This window comes from Puntigrus tetrazona, chromosome 15, assembly GCF_018831695.1.
Source record: "Puntigrus tetrazona isolate hp1 chromosome 15, ASM1883169v1, whole genome shotgun sequence".
Lineage (NCBI taxonomy): Eukaryota > Metazoa > Chordata > Actinopteri > Cypriniformes > Cyprinidae > Puntigrus > Puntigrus tetrazona.
In genome coordinates this window covers 20356626-20374655 of record NC_056713.1, presented here as the reverse complement: position 1 = coordinate 20374655, position 18030 = coordinate 20356626, and the positions used below count along the sequence as shown (strand labels likewise).

Here is an 18030-nt window from a genome sequence, read left to right as displayed (position 1 = left end):
TGCTTCTCGGGTGACAGTCACAGCACGTTATGAGGAGCATTTACATCCTGGACATCAAGAACACATCCACATTTCATGCATCCTCTGAAATTGCATTAATGATGATGTAGAGAGAGAACACAAGGAAGATTGCTTAAGAACACATTAATAAAGGAAAAGCAACTGCAGAAACCAAGGGCAACCAACCTGCAAAACAACTTGGTATCGACACATGATACCAGCATTGGTACCAATTTCCATAATTCTCCTCTAATCCTCTAATTTTCAGATTATTAAGATTGTGGTGGCTTCTCTGGTGACTGAAATCCTGAAACTGTTCAAATGAAGGCCAAAATTAGGGAGACATGCAAAATGCGTGGGTCTCAAAGAAGACGTTTAAAAACCATTGTGTTAGATCACTGTTTATTTTGGGTGGCATCTGTTCAAGAAGCCATTCAGAACCTATCGTCAGACCTTTTCCAAAGCTTTGTTTATTTTCTTAGAGGAAATCATTGTTTTTGCTCACTGGACCGGATAACTGATTTACCTAATCTGTGAGTTGCATCCTCTGCCTCGCTCATTTTATTTTTCCACAAGTTCAGACACCACGCCCTAGAAAGTTTCCTTCACTATGACCTTAAATATTTTGGTTTCTGTTTCTGGAACTCTGTATAGTTGTAGACCTTCGATTGTAGTGCTCATCTTCAACCGTTCTGCTTTGTGAATGCTCTACTCTATAGCGCTAACCTGTTCTGCAATTTCGGCTGGTAATTCACCTTTGCTCTTGTGTCCGCAATTTCTTCATTAAAAGGTGGGATGATTTCATCTTTTCACTGGTGTTTGAACATGTTTTGATCATTTTTTCAATGTCTCTCTTGTCAAGTGCTGTGATGATGTTCTGTTCACCTTTTGATTTCTTTGACGTCGGACTATATATTGGTGTCTGACCATATATAAAGCCACAACATCAACAAACACTGTTTAATTATTTAAAAAATAAAGTATTTTTACGATTTTCTTGAAAGTTGAAACTATCTATAATATAATATTGAGGCCTAAGCTGAACACAGACCTGTTCGATGTGGTTTAGCCATTCAGTAAATTGTTCAACTACATTATATTCTCTTATTAATGTTCATAAACATCCTGAACGTTTTTTGTTTCTTGCTGCAGCATTGGTCTGCTGTTAGGAGCACATTAGACACCTCCATTACAGAGGGTTTATTTCTGAATAGCTTTGACTGAACCAACCACTGCCACAGGAAGTGAGCTTCACGCTTAGACGACAGAATTAACATATCTCTTTATCTCCACTAGAAATGTGTGCTTTTCGCCCATTTCTTTTATGTCTGTAAGTTGAACTATGCAAATAGAAATAGGTGAAGTTCTCCTTTTGTTTCTCGATTTGAACGCTTTGAAGACACCCGCTGAGAACAACGGATTTAATTTGAAGGTAAAGGGTTTTTCAACTAACTTTTTGGGTTTTTTTAACTGTGGTACGCACATTTGGTAGTTCTCAGATTAATATAATCAGTTCGAATGTTAAGCGCATGCATGAAAAGCACCGTGCTTTAAACAAAACATTTTTGGCATGAGAATGTGTCATTATAATCAAAAATGTTTCAAAAATGTTAAGTGTCATCAACACGTTCTACAATATAAGGCTGTAACTGTTTAAGAAACAAAAAGTAATGATTTGATTTTGATTGATGGGGCAGTATGCCTGAGTCGTTACTTTAATTGGAGAATGACTAAAATTAGATAACAAATAAAATAAAAATAAATGAAACTAAAACACACACACACACACACTTATAATTGTTTTTGTTGTGTGTGTAATTGCAAAATTGCATGTCTCCAAAATGACACTTCAGGCATGCAAAGGTGAACAAAAACAGGAGGTCGACACAGACTGACTCATTAACAGCTGGTACTACAAAAATACACACATTCACCCACACACAACGACAAAAACCAAAAGTGCTGTCACACTTTGTTCTGTAGAAACTAGCACTATCTCTGTTTCATTAGCAGCAGGCAGAATGACGGTTCCTGGAGGGATTCCTCTGCTTCTGTTTGGTGTGTATTGTCCATATTATATACTGAATGTTGATTTTTGTAAACGATTGTGCTAATTTATTGATACATAACTGTCACTGATGTTGTTTTTCCTGCAGTTCTTCTGCACGGCTCCTGCACCGGCTCAGATACAGAGCTAGTAACAGTGCCTAAAAACACAGAAACAACTTATGAAGAGTTATCTGTGACCATTCCCTGTTCTTACAAAAAAACAAAGGGGTACACATATACACTGCTGTGGTTTAAAGATTCAGTTTATGACAAAGGCAAATTTATTGGGACTATCGTATACAGTAACACAGAAGAACGTCCCCAGTCTCCGGATTACTCCAAGAGAGTGGAATACATCACTGATGAAGCATCACAAACAACACAAGAACAGGGGATAAAATGTGATTTAAACATCACCGATCTACGAAAGACTGACAGTGGGAACTACAGCTTTAGACTTATTGGTCCAAACCAAAAGTACATGAGTAATGCTCTGGTTCTCAAAGTTGAAGGTGAGTAAGAATTTACTGAATGGGATTTATGCTGTGATAAAGGCGGTTTTGTTATGAAAGTTCTGTCATCATTTAATCACCCTCATGTCTGCCTGTATTTCTTTTCATCTGTGGATGTTTTTCATGCAAACACTCAATGGCGCTGTATGGCAATGGCACCATGCTGCTGTTTTTTAAACGGTGAAACTGAATGTGATCAGAGGGACAAAAAAATACACTTAAATAATAAAACTGACCTGACACTATATTTGAAGCCTTTATGAGGATGACACTGGATCTTATGAGTATCATAATCAATCACAATTCTCCAAATATAAATAAACATGGCTTTTAATCACATAAATAAAACAACAACTCACTCTCAGAGATGTTTGTACCTAATGGATCCAATTTGGTACCTTAAAGGAACATATTAGTACTTAAAGTGTACATATCTGAACCTAATAGGTACAAAGGTATAGCTTTTGAAAAGGTCCTGCCCTAGTGACAGCTTTTGTACCATGTAATTTTCTGAATAATATGTTACTAAGAAATAAAATAAAATATAAAAATATAATGCTGACTACTAATTCTAACTTTATCCTTGTTACAAAAAAAATAAAATCAGAAATTGTATTTTTTTTTCGTCAAAACTGTGAGTTTATATCCCATAATCCTGACATTCTCAGAACTTGAAATTGTAAGATCTAAAAATATTTTTTCTGATCTCACTCATTCTTTTTAGAAAATCCTTGTAAGGTTCACATTGAACCATCAGAACTGGAGAATCCACTCAAAGAGTCAGAAGATTTTACTTTTCGTTGTTCAACTTTTGGTTCCTGTGAACATTCTCCTGAGTGGCTCATCCATACATCAGGACAAAAGCAGGAATGGACATCCTCCTCAACAACTGATACGACCACAGTGACCAAAGAGGAAGAAGAAGGAAGAAAGGTCACCAAAATGAAACTCAATGTGACATATAAGGATGATAACCGGTCTCTGTCTTGTCGCCCAGCAAACAGCAAGTACGACTGGCAGATCAAGAAACTCACATTGTTTGTGGAAAGTAAGTTTGTATATCTTTACTGTACTGTTTACTTTAACTTTATTGTAAATCGTCAGTGATTATTATCTCCAGCTGTCCACTTCATCTTTTTTTCTTCTCTAGATGCCCCTAAAGAGACAAAAGCAACAGTGAGCCCTGAGATTGTGAAGGAAGGAGATTCTGTCACTCTCTCCTGCTCCAGCAGAGGTCGTCCTGAAGTCAGCTTCACGTGGTTTAAAAATGAGAAAGTAGAAAAGTATCAACAAAAGTCTGACTGGAAACTAATGAATGTGAAACCAGAAGATAGTGGAAAATATTACTGTGAAGCTAAAAACAAGCATGGAGAAGACAAATCAGATGTTATTGCAATCGATGTGAAATGTGAGTTTTATATTTTATGTGAAATCGATGATGGAAAACCAACCAGAATGACTTCGCTGAAATCAACTTTATTCTAATGATTCTTTCTTGTAATCATGCATTTCCCGTGTCTTCAGATGGTCCAAAAGAGGTCAGAGTGGAACCTCAGGGCAGCACTGATCTTAAAGACGGAGAACATCTGACACTTAAGTGTTTAGTGAAAAAAAGTAACCCACGAGTCACACAGTTTACATGGTACAAAAACAACCAGGAGCTAAAAGAAACCGGCGAGACACTAAGCATCATTAAAGTAAAAGCAGATGACAAAGGATCTTACCATTGCAAAGCCAATAATGGTATTGATACAGCAGAGTCTAATAAAACTACAGTGTCTGTAAAGTGTAAGTATTTCACTAATAATATGCTTATGTTCCTGAAATATGTTAAATATAAAATCAATCTCTATACTAAAATTATTAGTCATTTTTTTGAAAAATGATTTAAATATAATTAAAAAAGCATGCTAGAGGCCAAGTCCTTTCACATAAATTGCTTATGCATAGTCTTACCAAAATCTGCAAGAATATTTTGATTATATTATACTGGGTGTAACAGTATTCTTCTCAATTTAAACCTGTCTTTTTCTCACAGATTCACCAAGAAACATCAAAATAGATGGCACAACCTCTGTAAAAGTGGGCAGTCCACTGACTTTGACATGTTCAGCTGATGCAGACCCTAAACCACACACATACACGTGGAGACACACACCTGGACTGTCTTCTGTCCAATTATCTAAAACAACCAGTTTGTTACATATTCAGGAAGTGACCATTCAACATGCAGGGCAGTACACATGTGATGTTACCAACACTATTGGTACAAGATCACGCACCACTGAAGTTAATGTGCTTTGTAAGTCTGCTCTATCAGACTTAACCAATCAAGGTCAATTATTTCTCAGATAGACCAATCATTTTGTCACTTTTTTCTTTTCAACTCTGCAGATCGTCCGTCTGAGCCAAGTTTGATCATGAAAAGTGAAGTAAGACAGTTTGAAGTGATCTCCATTGTCTGCGAGGTTCAAAGCTTTCCCGAGTCAGCCCTCACAGTGACAGGACCTCTCGGTGATCTGAGACATGTTCAGGACACTCGAAGAAACAGCACTGCATCTGCAAACAAGCTGACTGTGTATTTGAACGTCACGGAGTCAGACGCAGGAACGTACACGTGCAAAGCAGAAAATCAAGAGGGAAAAGATGAAATTAAAAAAGAGCTAAATGTTTTGTGTAAGTAATAATCTCATTTTTTTCAATTTAAATTTCAAGTCCTTTTGAGGGATCTTGCTTGACAGTGAAAAAACTAATAGGACTTTAAACATCACTACGTTTAAATGATTTAAATTTCTTATATATCATCTGTATATAGATGCACCCAAAAATGTGAATGCAAGTATTAAAGGAGAACAGACATTTGGGAGTGAGCTGACCTTTACATGCGAAGCTCGTGCCAGTCCTGCTCCGTCCTCGTTTGAATGGATGAAACGCACCAATGGACAGTTAAAGCTTGTTGATCAGAAACATGGACTACATTTTAAATCTCTGAAAATCTCTGACTCTGGTCAGTACGTCTGCATTGTTCATAATTCCATTGGAAAAACAGTCTCCCCTTCTGTAGATATCAAAGTGAAATGTGAGTACTTTTCTACTAGTTATTTGACACAATTCAGCTTTTAGAAGCAAAAATGCTTCTGCATTATTTGCTTTCCATCTACCTAATGGTATGAATATCCCGTAAATTTGCTATATGAATAATAATGAATAATATGTCCAAATTTCTTGTGACATTCAATTCCATCAATAAAACTACTTAATCATTGTTTTTCTCAAGCTAAATGTTAGTGAAAATTTATGTTTGTTTGTCTGCATTCTGTAGATGCTCCAAATGTAAATATAGTCCATAACATGACAACTTTAACTCAGTGGAATTGGGAGCTTCCAGTCCATCTGACCTGCAGTGCAGATGCATATCCTCCTGCCACCGACTACAAATGGTACAGAGAAGAAGACAACACGACCGTACTGTCAGAACATCAGAACTTCACTGTTGAGCCTCAGAACCCAGGACTGTATTACTGTACGGCAGTCAATGCTATCGGGAAATCACGATCTGGAAGCATGAAGTTATTTATCGGCAGTGAGTCGGAAAAATTATTTAATCAAATTATCCGCACTTAGTTATTCTAGAATTTCAGCAAAACTGTAGACATGGCCAACTTCCTCTTTGGAGTAACCATGATGATCAAGAAATGTATTTACCTAATATTTAAAAATAATATCTTTTAGGCTGTGAGATAATTTTCTGCATTAATGAAGCCATAAAAATACATTTAAACATGCAATATTAATTACTTAAAAAAAAAAAAAAAAAAAAAGGTTCAATAACAGACTTTCAAAATGATTTTTTTTTTTTATAAAAATGAAAAATTGTATCATTTATTTGTGTTTATCATAAAATGATATCACCTGTTTGTTAAACTTGGGCTACGTAAAATAAGCCAATTTTTATCCATTCACTTCAAAATATGTAATTATTGCACCGTTTTAAATTCGGGTATGCAAATATCAGTAAAAAAAAAAAATCCCCAAATGCAGCAGAGCTCAAGGGGTTGAATTGTGCAGGATTAAGCTGCAAAAAAGATGTCATGATTTCTTCCCAAACCTCTCTTAATTCAGGTAACTCTCTTATGGTGTTCTACCAGATCATCTTACCCATCATCCTCCTGCTGATTCTCATTATTATAGCCATCTTTCTGATACGCAGGTGAATTCCATTTTCTTTTTTATAGATATGATTTAAGTGAATAAGTAGTCCTATCAGGTGTTAAGAATTTGAGGTTGTCTGTCATTCCAACTTTACAGGACTCTCATCAAGGCAAGATCAGATCAGCAGAGTGGAGCCGATAATCCAATTTGCTTTTTTCCTGTATTCCTGTCACGCTCTTCTACAGTGACAAACTTACTTTTATTGGTTATTTTACTTCTGTTTGTTTCTCAACTAGGCTACTAACGTCTCGGTTACGTATTATAACCCTCGTTCCCTGAAGATTGGAACGGAGACGCCACGTCGGATGACCGCGGTTGGGATCTCGCCGAGAGACCAATCTACTTAGAGTGTATCTAAACAAGCCAATTGAAGATTGGCATGCGGATCGCATCCAGCTGCCGCTGATCACAGCTAGCGCGTGTATAAATAAGCAGCGGGTGCAGCGCATATTCAGGTTTTCGCTGAGGAGCCGAGCTAGTGACCCGGCCCCTTCAGCAGAGGTGCAGCACCGTGGCGACGGGACGTGGCGTCTCCGTTCCCTTCTTCGGGAACGAGGGTTACATACGTAATCAGACGTTCCCTTTCAGTCGGTCACTCCGAGTCACGCCGGATGACCGGACGAATTGGGATCCCTACCAAAACGCCATGGGCGCTGCCTCTTCCAGTGTCCTGTGGAGCCCACAAGCCCCCTCAGTCTATCGGCGTAGGCGGGCTCAACCACAAGAAGCCAGCTACTTTTGTAACACTACCCATTCGTAAGACTGGAACACTGGGAAACGCCCCACGTTCTAGTGAACAGGGGCGTGCGGAAGTCCAGCCTTCCCGTAGGAGGTCTCGGAGCGAATACGCATATGGACAGTATTTCAGTTTGCATATGGAAAATTGGAGGTGATTGAACCCTCTTAGACGGGCAGAAGGTCTGCCGGGAAACACGGGGCTCTAAGGCTATGCCGTGGAAATACACACATAAAGTCCTCTTGGGGTACTTTACATGGCTCCCAGCCCTCACCGGTTCTCACGGATTCATCGAGAGGGCCTGGCGCCGGATGCTCCGCAACATCTGGCTGCCGAGGGAATGGAGGAGCTCGACAGGGTCTACTGTATGGACGCTCTGGAGGCGGTTAACAAGCCGACCGAAGCCGGGCCTCTCAGTGCTTCTACCAGTTTGAGGTGAGAACACAGGAGGATACCGGTTCCACACGTAGGCTATAGAATCTAGCAATCGTGTTGGGGGTCGCCCAGCCCGCAGCTCTACAATCTGTCAGCGAGGTGCCACGAGCCACCGCCCAGGACGATGCAACACTTGCTGAGTGTGCCCGCAACCTGAAGGGGGCAGGGCATACCCTGTGCTTGGTACGCTAGGGTAATGGCGTCCACTATCCAGTGAGCCATCCTCTGCTTGGAGGCGGCACTCCCCTTCTGCCGGCCTCTGTGACAAGCGAGAGCTGGACTGAGGTCCTGAAGCTTTGTGTCCGGTCAACGTAGCATCGGAGTGCTCGGACGGGACAAACAACGTCAGGGCTGGGTCTGCCTCCTCCAGGGCAGCGCTTGAAGGTTCACCACCTGGTCTCTGAAGGGGGTAGTGGGAACCTTGGGCACGTAGCCGGGCCGTGGCCTCAGTGGTACCTGGGAATCCGCGAGCCCAAACTGTATGAAGGCACAGAATCGTCGACCGAAAAAGCCTGCAGGTCCCCTACCCTCTTGATGGAGGCCAATGCGAGCAGGAGCAATGTCTTCATAGATAAAGAACTTTAGCACAACTGCTGGCAAGGGTTCAACGGAGCCTACTGCAGTGCTGTCAGCACTACAGACAGGTCCCAAGAGGGTACTGTTGGGAGCCGTGGAGGATTCAACCTCCTGGCTTCCCTCAGGAACCTGATAATCCGGCCATGCTTACCCACAGACCTCCCATCTATGGGGTCATGATTTGCAGCGATTGTAGCCACGTAGACTTTAAGGGTGGAGGAGACAGCCTTCGCTCCAACCCTTGCTGCAAGAAGATAAGCACGACTGATAGGGCAATTCCGGGGTCTTCACCTGAGAAGAACACCACTCGACGAACAGGCTCTACTTCAAGGCATAGGCCTGTCTCGTGGACGGCACTCTAGCCGAAGAAATGGTGTCGACTACCTCTTGAGGTAGGTCACCTAGAGCCTCCGCATCCCATCCAGGGACCAGACATGGAGTTTCCAGAGGTCTGGGACGCGGGTGCCAAGGGGTGCCCCATCTCTGAGTCAGAAGATCTTTCCTCAGAGGATCGGCCAAGGAGGGCTGTCGCGAGGAGCACAAGTTCTGGGAACCAAGTCTTCACCAGTAGGGTGCTACTAGCAAGACCTGCTCCTAGTCCTCCTGACCTTGCACAGTGTCTGTGCAAGAAGGCTCACTGGGGAAATACATACTTGCAAAGGCCCCGCAGCCAGCTGTGTGCCAGTGGGCAATGGGAAGTCTCTGGAGAGGCAAACAGGTCTACCTGAGTGGCTCGGAAGCGTTCCCAATCAGCTGAACCGCCCGGGGATGGAGTCTCCATTCTCCGGGTAGTGCAGCTTCGCGACAGCTCGTCGGCTGCCTGGTTGCACACTCCTGGAATGTGAATGGCGAGAAGCGACCTCAGAACTTCCGACTCCATAGGAGGAGGAGGTGGTGGGCTAGTTGATTTTAAGATACGACGGAGCGTAGACCACCTTGTTGGTTGATAAAATCACATAGCGGTCAGTATGTTGTCTGTGCAGACTAGTACATGCTGGCCTCGAAGGCAGTTCTCGAGACTGCCTAGGCGAGATGTGCTGCCAGCAACTTTAGGCAGTTGATGTGCCATTGCAGTTGAGGCCCGTCAAACCCCTGACACTGCATGCCCGTTGTACGTGGCCCCTCAGCCAGTGGTGGAGGCATCCGTGAAACCACAGCATACCTGGAGACCTTCTCCAGGGCACTCCGCCGGCCGAAGAACAGAGGTCTGACCACGGGGTGAAGGTTTGGCGGCAGGCCGGTGTTATTTGAACCCGGTGAGTGCCACTTTGCCACGCCCACCTCGGGACTCGATCGTGTAGCCAATGTTGAAGCGGTCTCATATGGATTAGTCCCAGCGGCATCACTGTGGCGCGGCTGCCATATGCCCCAGGAGCCTCTGAAAATATTTCAGTGGGACCGCCATCCTGCTCTTGAACATATTGAAGCAGTTCAACACCGAATTGGCACGCTCCTCTGTGAGGTGTGCCATCTGATCGATCGAATCCAGCTCCATCCCAAGAAAAGAGATCCTCTGCGTTGGACAGAGTTTGCTCTTCTCCTGGTTGACCTGAAACCCCAACTGGCTGAGGTGCTGTAGCACCAGATCCTGTGTTCGCACAACTGAGCCCGGACTGAGCCAGTCATCCAGTTGGTTGAGAATCGAACGCGCCTTACTCTCTCAGTGGAGCAAGGGCTGCTTCGCGACTTGCATGAAGACGAGCGTGGCGACAGGAGAGAGCCGAGGGTAGGACTTGTACTGATATGCTCGACCTTGACGCCAACCTCAGGAATGGCCTGTGGCATGGAAGAATCGACACATGAAAGTCACGTGTCCTTCAGGTCGATCGCTGCAACCAATCCTGGGGACGGACGCACTGAATAGGCGTTTCTGTGTCAACATCCTGAACGGGAGTGCTCGATTCAGGACTCACAGATCCAAGATTGGTCATAACCCACCGCCTTTCTTGGGCACTATGAAGTATGGGCTGTAAGCCCGACCTCATATCGGCTGGAGGAAGCGGCTTTATCGTGCCTTCACTAGAAGGACAGCAATCTCCGCCCACAAGACAGGGGCACACGCATTGTTCACTGACATATAGCGGATCCCACTGAACTTGGGGGGCGCGGATGAACTGAATCATATAGCGAAGTCGGAAGGGTTCGCAGGAGCCACCGGGATAGCCTGGGAAGATTCAACCAGGCATCCAGAGACCGAACTAGCGGCTCGGCGGAACCACCGGCGTGCAGGCGATGGGGCAGCGAGGGGAGTGCAGGGACCCGGCTCGGGCGTCTCGTGGCCGGTCCGAAGCGGGGTCTGAGTGTGTGCAACTCTTACCTGCATCCCCGCAGAAGTGAGGCGGGTAGGCTGTTGGTTCGTCCTCCCAGTCTTCCCACTGCTGCATATTAGCCCAAGGAGGCGTGAGTGGCGCGGAACTGGCCCGCTCAACTCCTCGCTCTCCTGGGGACCCAGAGACAGAGAAACCGCCCTTGTCGAGGTTTTAGGTAGCGGCAACATTCTCTGCCCGGCAGAGCAGCTCCCTCCATCCCCGGATCTGAGGGCCTCTTGCACCTGCGCTTCCTCCAGGTTTGGCAGGAGCCTGGACAGGCTGGGTGGCTGCCCTGCTGCCAGCTCCACGGTGCTGCCTAGATGGGGGCTGCTGCGTTGACTGCACGGGAGCGGTGGCGGCGGCAGGGGCACCTCGGCGACGAGCTGGCTGAGGTGGGCCGTCGGCGGCTGGGTGAAGGCAGCAGCTGCGCCGAGGCAGGATGTTTCTTACCTCAGTCTGCTTCTGGGCAGCGGAGAACTGCTGGGCAAAGTTCTCCACTGCGTCGCCGAAGTGGCCGGTCTGGGACATGGGGGCATTCAAGGGCGTGTCTTCTCTACCTCGCGCATGTCGACCAGACACAGCCACAGATGGCGTTTCTGGACCAAGTGGCCATCGACAACCCAGAGACTGGCGTTGTGACCTTCGTCGCCGTGGCGCGAGGTCCATCACGATACAGAGTTCTTTCAGAACTTCCAGGTCATGACCACCCCTGTGCAGATCCTTCAGTGCCTTGGCCTGATGAACCTGCAACAACGCCAAAGCGTGTACTGCAGGCGCAGCTTGTCCACAGGCCGCACAAGGCACTGCCGTTCAGAGCCGACGGCAGTACCTGCAGGCCCGGAGGGGAGCACAGGATCACCGCACTAAGCGGAAGCGGCATTGGGACACAGCTGCATCCCAACTGACCGCTCCACTGGGGGCGATCACCGTAACTCCCTGGCTGTGCCACTGTACAAGGGTGGTGAAGGAGGAGGAGCCACTGGGGCAGTTTCTGGCAGTGAAAGGTGCTTTCCACATCCCAGTAAGCTCCTCATGCACTTCCGGGAAGAAAGGTACCAGGGTGGGGCCCTGAGAACCAGCGCAAGCCACCCTTAAATACCAATCGTCCAGCCTCGAGGGCCGGGAAGCAGTGGAGGTTTCCACTTGATCCCGATCACCTCGGCGGCCTGGGCAAGCATAGCCACCATTTCTAGATCTGTATCCAGTACATTCAACGCCTGGTAGACGCAGAGCAACCGGATCTTCACTTCCAGAAATGTCTGGCTCACCTTCCGATGCAGCGATTGACTTCTGATCATCAGGGGAGCCCAGAAGAGGGTACAGCTGATACCCCACGTGAGGTCCAGACTGCCCCTTTGCAGCTCCACTGGTTGCAGAGTTTAAGCTTTGTGTCACAACGAAATGGAGCCCACCTGTCTGCAGCCAGAATGAGAACCAAGTCGAGCAAACACAAGCTCCGCCTCCTTTTTCAAGGCGACAGAGCCCGCCCATCACTCCGAGATGACCATCTCCCGCGAGGAAATGATTCATCCACAACCGCCACCTCAGCGTGCTAAGCCCAGGCACACGAGGCAACGATTGTGACCATCACCTAACACCAGGTAACAACCGCATCCAGAAACACACGGGTGTGCGTAGTCTGAAGCAAGACCCACGCTGTCTTCCAAGACGCGTCGAGTTTGCCAGGCGTAACGTCGTCTTTAAAAGACGCACGCGAATGCTCTTTAGTGCTGCGGCAACAGGATAGCCGTTTTGCACACAAACAGGGGTAGTGCAGCCTGATTGTGGCAATCCACTCGACGCAGGAAAACGACCTCCGCTGAAACGCCAGGCTCCAACACTCGTAGATCGTCTTTGAGCGGAACAGTCACGCTCGGCTCCGGGCGAAAAGCTGAATATGCGCTGCACCCGCTGCTTATTTATACACGCGCTGTGATCAGCGGCAGCTGGATGCGATTAGCGCATGCCAATCTTCAATTGGCTTGTTTAGATACACTCGAAGTAGATTGGTCTCTCGGCGAGATCTCAATTAATCGGTCATCCGACGTGACTCGGAGTGACCGACTGAAAGGAACAGTATAATATTGAAAAAATTATAAAAATGTGCATTTTTTTTTAAACAATGAAATTGCTAAATAAGAGAGCGGTTCTGTTTTCTTTGGAACATTTGAACACTTAGGGAGCACACAACAATACCCAGGAGAATCTGTCAGTGGAGAGCATCCCTGATTCAGGCTATGGAAGGGTTAATCAATCACATCCGACACCCAGTTCCCAGGATCCTACAGCAGCACAGGACTTTAATGCAAGGTAATAGCAGCACAACTAACGGAGACATCCCCTTTTTGTAATGAAATTAACTATTCTCTCTCTCTCTCTTAAGGCCGAAATCTAATATTCAGACGGTGTATGCTGCTATTAAACTGCCAAAAATGAAACACGTGAGACACGTTCTTTTTTTAAAAGTATCACAACTGACATTTTTTTATGCTTAACAAGTTTTTATTGTTGTTGCGGACAAAACAGTCCCCAAAACAGCAAAAAACTGGATATACGGACAATGGCGCAGCTACACTGAACTACGTCACTCTTGATTTCAAGGGGAAAAATGAGCCAGAAAAAAAGTAATGCGGTTACGGAATATTAAAATCTTTATATTTATTACGACATCCGAAAAAAAAGAACATTTTCAATGCTCAATTTTAAATTTATGACTTACTAACGATAATTTAAACGTATGATCTGTGATTTCAGAGTACCTGAAGGATCAGCAGTCTACACTGTGCTGTCCAAAAATAAGCAGACAAGGGTAATATGTCTTCAGCCATATGATATATGACTTCAGAATATGTCAGATTAGGCAATTAAAAGTTACGACGTGTAGTTTGTGGCTCTCTAATGGTTGAAAAATAAAACCGCAAGCGCCTCGGAGAAGAATCTAAAATATTATTTTTAAATAAAAAAAAGATAACATATTTAGAATAGCTGTATGTCTACAGAACAAACACGCTCACAGTAAGATAAAGCTGAAATTGCAGGGAGCACTTTTTATACATCCCTAAGAACATTTGTTTTCATTATTTCCAGAATTCCCAATCAGAAATTCCAGATTATGAAAATATTTCTTCTGCATGTGTGCCAAAACTTCCGTTCTCAAATATGGACTGGGAATCAGATACCAGTGAGGAAGACGAAGTGAATTACACCGCTGTGTCTTGTTCCGCCAAGCCTGCTGTCAAAGAGCCCAAATATAACCAGAAGAAACACCTTAGCAGTTCTAGCTCCGATGACGAGGACAGAACTGAATATTCAGAAATTAAAACATAAACACAAGGAGTTAAAACTAACCGCCGGTTTCATAAACGGGCCTAGTCCTAGACTAAAATGTAAGTCTGAGCTGTTTTAACAGAAAAAAAAAAACTTGCAATATCTTAATTGAATTATGACCTTATCCTGTTTTATGAGCTAAACCCTGTCTATGAAACCAGGCCATAGCGTTATATCTGTATAATCGTTATAATATTATAACTGTCTGTATAATGTTATTTGATAGTGAAAATGTTATATTAATTTTTTTATTTTGCAGTTGCCATTGCATTAATGTAATAAATATATAGTGTGATGTTTTAAGAGTACTATTTCATAATGTATCAATACCATTTTTTTAAATCAATTCTTTAGTGGAAAATTGCTGAAAATGGTATGAAGTGTATAGCTTTGTAATTTCTTTAAAACATTTGTAGTTGTGACTGCTGAACTGAAAAGCTGAAAGCATTTGATTGATTGTATAAACTGTACATTTCAAAAATTTCAAGAAGGATGTATGCTATACGTTTTACAAGATTCTACATAATATGCATGAGAGATATTTTATTTTTATTAAATTCTGACATCATTGATCTTTTATAGTGAGTTTATTTTGGTTTTGACATTACATTTTTTTATCATTTAAAGTTTAATGTGTTTAATTGCTGACAGCTTTAACATGTTTTAAATAACTTTTAAATGAAGTTACAGATAATTGAAAAGAATAAATTGTAATAAAGCATCAAAGACAGCAAATGCATACTTTATTTGACCTTTGACATCTAATGATTCATAAAGGCATTATCTGGATATTCAAGTTAATGACAAACTGTGTAAATTATGTTTTATGTTAGTTGCATTTCATGTTAAAAACAGCTTTGTACAGAATATTCAATTAAAAATGTACCGGAAACTGTGGGAAGAAAACATCTCTGGTTAACCACAGTTCCTGAGAGAGAATGAGATGCCTACGCCGCTAGGGTGCACTATTGAGAATACAGCCTGTATGACGGATGTCTGAAGTGAGAAACAACGGCAATCTGTTGGCCCACGACGCCATAGGCCGGAAGTATAAAAGAGCACCTGCTGAATACGTCATCCACTTCAGCTGTTTGAAGGAGACTTTTAAGTCTGAATGTAAGATTCAGGAATGTACACATGCAATGCATAAAATCAAATGTAAAATAAAATGTTTTTTTAATTTTATGCATATAATTGAAACCATAATAATTCCATAGTATGTTTAAAGATTTTTAGGAAATGTGCTGAGTTCACATATTGGTTTATCTGCGAAAAACAGTGCTACGGCCAGTTATTCTACTTTGAAGCATGCGATCCAATCTACTGTCAAATTTACTCAATAATATTTACAGTAAACACCCCAGGTTGCCAGTTGGTGGAAAACACATTTTTCTTATATTTTGAAAATGTACTGCCAGGCACCCCATTTTTTAAATGAAAGAGTAAGCACATCGTAAATGTCAAATGCTTCAACAATTTGTAAGTCTTTAAACGGTTAACCAGGTAATTTAGCCTGAGGAGACACCTTAGCAGTTCTAGCTCTTATGACGAGAACAGAACTGTATATTAATTAATTGTTCACTGCTGAACGGACAAACTGAGAGCATTTGAGTCAGCTGCGTAATGCTCAGTGATTTCAAGAAGGAATTGCGCTAAGGAAGTAATTGATCACAAAAATAATAATAATAATAGGAAACTTTAATTAGACACAAAAATATAACTGAATTGTATTTGATAGTCATTAATAGTCAAGAAGTGATGTGATCTAAACCAGACAGTGTTTTATTTCACTCCTGCGTAATTCTCATGGTTCCATGCCATGGTTGGCTCTTTCTGGCAGGAATGGTGGACACTACAAGTGATTGGCAAATGTGATTGATTGATATATACCACAGACGTCCATCACATCTCTCCAGTTCTGCCATGGGTACCTTTTCTGCATAACCCTTTTAGATAACATCCTGCATGAGGGCTGTGTAATCTGCATACTATTCAGGAACTATTCAGCATGAACCTTTTTCTTGGCTTAAGGCATGTTGTTCTGCAATTCTCCTATTCATTGGGATGACCACTTCGGCATTTCTAAATGGTAAACCAATACAAAAATGACCATTAATCAGCTTTGCCGAATGGGACACAAAATCCACAAATTGATGGTCTTCTTTTCAAATTGCCAACTGTTCCTCATGTACGGTCTCAGGGAAATCAGCTTTAAACTGCTGTTTCCATAATTCCTCCAACCTCATTACAGCAATCCTATTCACAGTCACAGTACGTCTTTCAACATTATCATCATCATTACTGTCTCCATTCATATTCACGCCTATGAGTAGTCCATTAACTCTCCACCCTAACATTGTTCGTATGGCATATGGCCCATTGTCTCGGCTACGTACAACCTACCAAGGCTCCAATGCTTCAGGAACATTAGCTCCAATTAAAAGCTCAATGTCAGCATTAATTGTCAGCAAACACATGTGACTTAAATGTGGCCAGCATTCAAGATCTTTCTTAGAAGCAATGTTTGCTGTAGTTACTGGCATGGTCATTTGGTTATATACCTCTTGCAAGGCACAGTAATACTCTTGCTTCAGCCCAGAAACTTCCAAGTCTTACAAAACATAGCTACCAACAGATTTATCCTGACTCATAGTCCTGAGCAAAATATTCACTTTCTTTCATGTAAGACTGAATTTGTTCATCAAACTCTCTGTACAAAATAAAGTAGTATCTCCCAGGGTCAGGAAATGCATATTTCATCAATACATTGTTACTTTTTTTTGATTTAACACAAACTGAAACAATGGACAATGCACAAATGTCTTTACCAGCCCCAGTGACATCACTAGATTGAAGAGACACTGCTGGGTTCAATTTAGATTTTTTTCTTGTCCAAGGAGCATTCCTTTTCATAAGGATGAACGTGCAAAAGACTTGGGTGTTGGAGGTGACATACACTTCATACACACTATGCATCTTTTACTCTAGGTTCATCTTTGAGGTTCATGAGAATTTAATGTTTTGTGTTGACATAAATGTAACTCTGAATTGGCTTCTAAATGTTTGTGTAATTGGCATGATACAACTTTACCTGACTAATAATAATAAATTGTTATATTTGACTTCTTCTGAAATTATTCTTTTGAGTAGACCGTGTCCACAGAGTGTAATTGTTGAGTGGTATGGCAAGCGCTAACCATTTTGAGTTTTGGACGCTTTGTCGCCATCATTAACATAGTCAAAGTGTTCAGTATTTTGTGGTTATTTAGTTAAATCCTCTTTGTTTAGAACATGCCAGGTGGTAGTTCACTTAAGGCATTATAACCACCCTTCACCCTCTGAGTAATGTTGGAACTGTCCAGCCGTGTTGAGCGTATAGTAACCTTCAACTCAAACGCATGCATCGGTTCCTCCAAACATTCCACAATTGTAGCATTATTCTAGTCACTGCTAGATCACTATATGCAAATTCAGACTACCACAGGGATTGCTGAGTTCAGTCTGGAGTAGGGGAGAATGCCAACATATACTCCACTCTCGTGTCCCATAACGAGCTACAGGTGAGGTATATATATTGAGAGAGAGAGAGAGAGAGAGAGAGAGAGAGATAGAAACCAAGCACTAACATAGGACTTACAACCTGTACCTGGGACGTACAAATACTTTTGGCCACAACTCTATAATATGGATGATATCATGCACTACACGTTTATTCAAATGAATCATAAAAACTGTTTTAATGCTATACATTTTGGTTATATTCTTATGCTGGAAAACCTTGATCAGTAGCAAATTAGAGCAGAGACAACATCAATGTAAACAACAAACTCAGTACAAGCATCTTGACTAACTAAGACAAGCAGAAAGTCTATAA

General features: G+C 42.8%; 1 protein-coding gene across 9 annotated transcripts; it reads left to right on the top strand.

Annotated features, from left to right (window-relative positions):
• The first annotated feature begins 640 nt into the window (after positions 1-640).
• On the top strand, positions 641-14726 carry si:dkey-24p1.1 (uncharacterized protein LOC556718 homolog). Of its 9 annotated transcripts, XM_043259776.1 has the most exons (19): positions 641-790; positions 1400-1432; positions 1854-1909; positions 2011-2058; positions 2157-2561; positions 3286-3609; positions 3712-3969; positions 4086-4349; positions 4600-4863; positions 4956-5237; positions 5377-5640; positions 5884-6144; positions 6684-6771; positions 6870-6978; positions 13009-13139; positions 13213-13270; positions 13356-13453; positions 13584-13638; positions 13917-14726. In XM_043259776.1, exons 4-19 carry the CDS (start codon positions 2022-2024, stop codon positions 14154-14156), a joined length of 3138 nt encoding a protein of 1045 aa, XP_043115711.1. In that variant the 5' UTR covers positions 641-790; positions 1400-1432; positions 1854-1909; positions 2011-2021; the 3' UTR covers positions 14157-14726. The 9 variants fall into 9 exon arrangements, 8 of the variants coding, with proteins under 8 accessions (XP_043115711.1, XP_043115712.1, XP_043115710.1 ...); XM_043259777.1 differs by lacking the exon at positions 1854-1909 and having other exon boundaries at positions 2014-2058; XM_043259775.1 differs by lacking the exon at positions 1854-1909.
• Positions 14727-18030: the final 3304 nt, after the last annotated feature.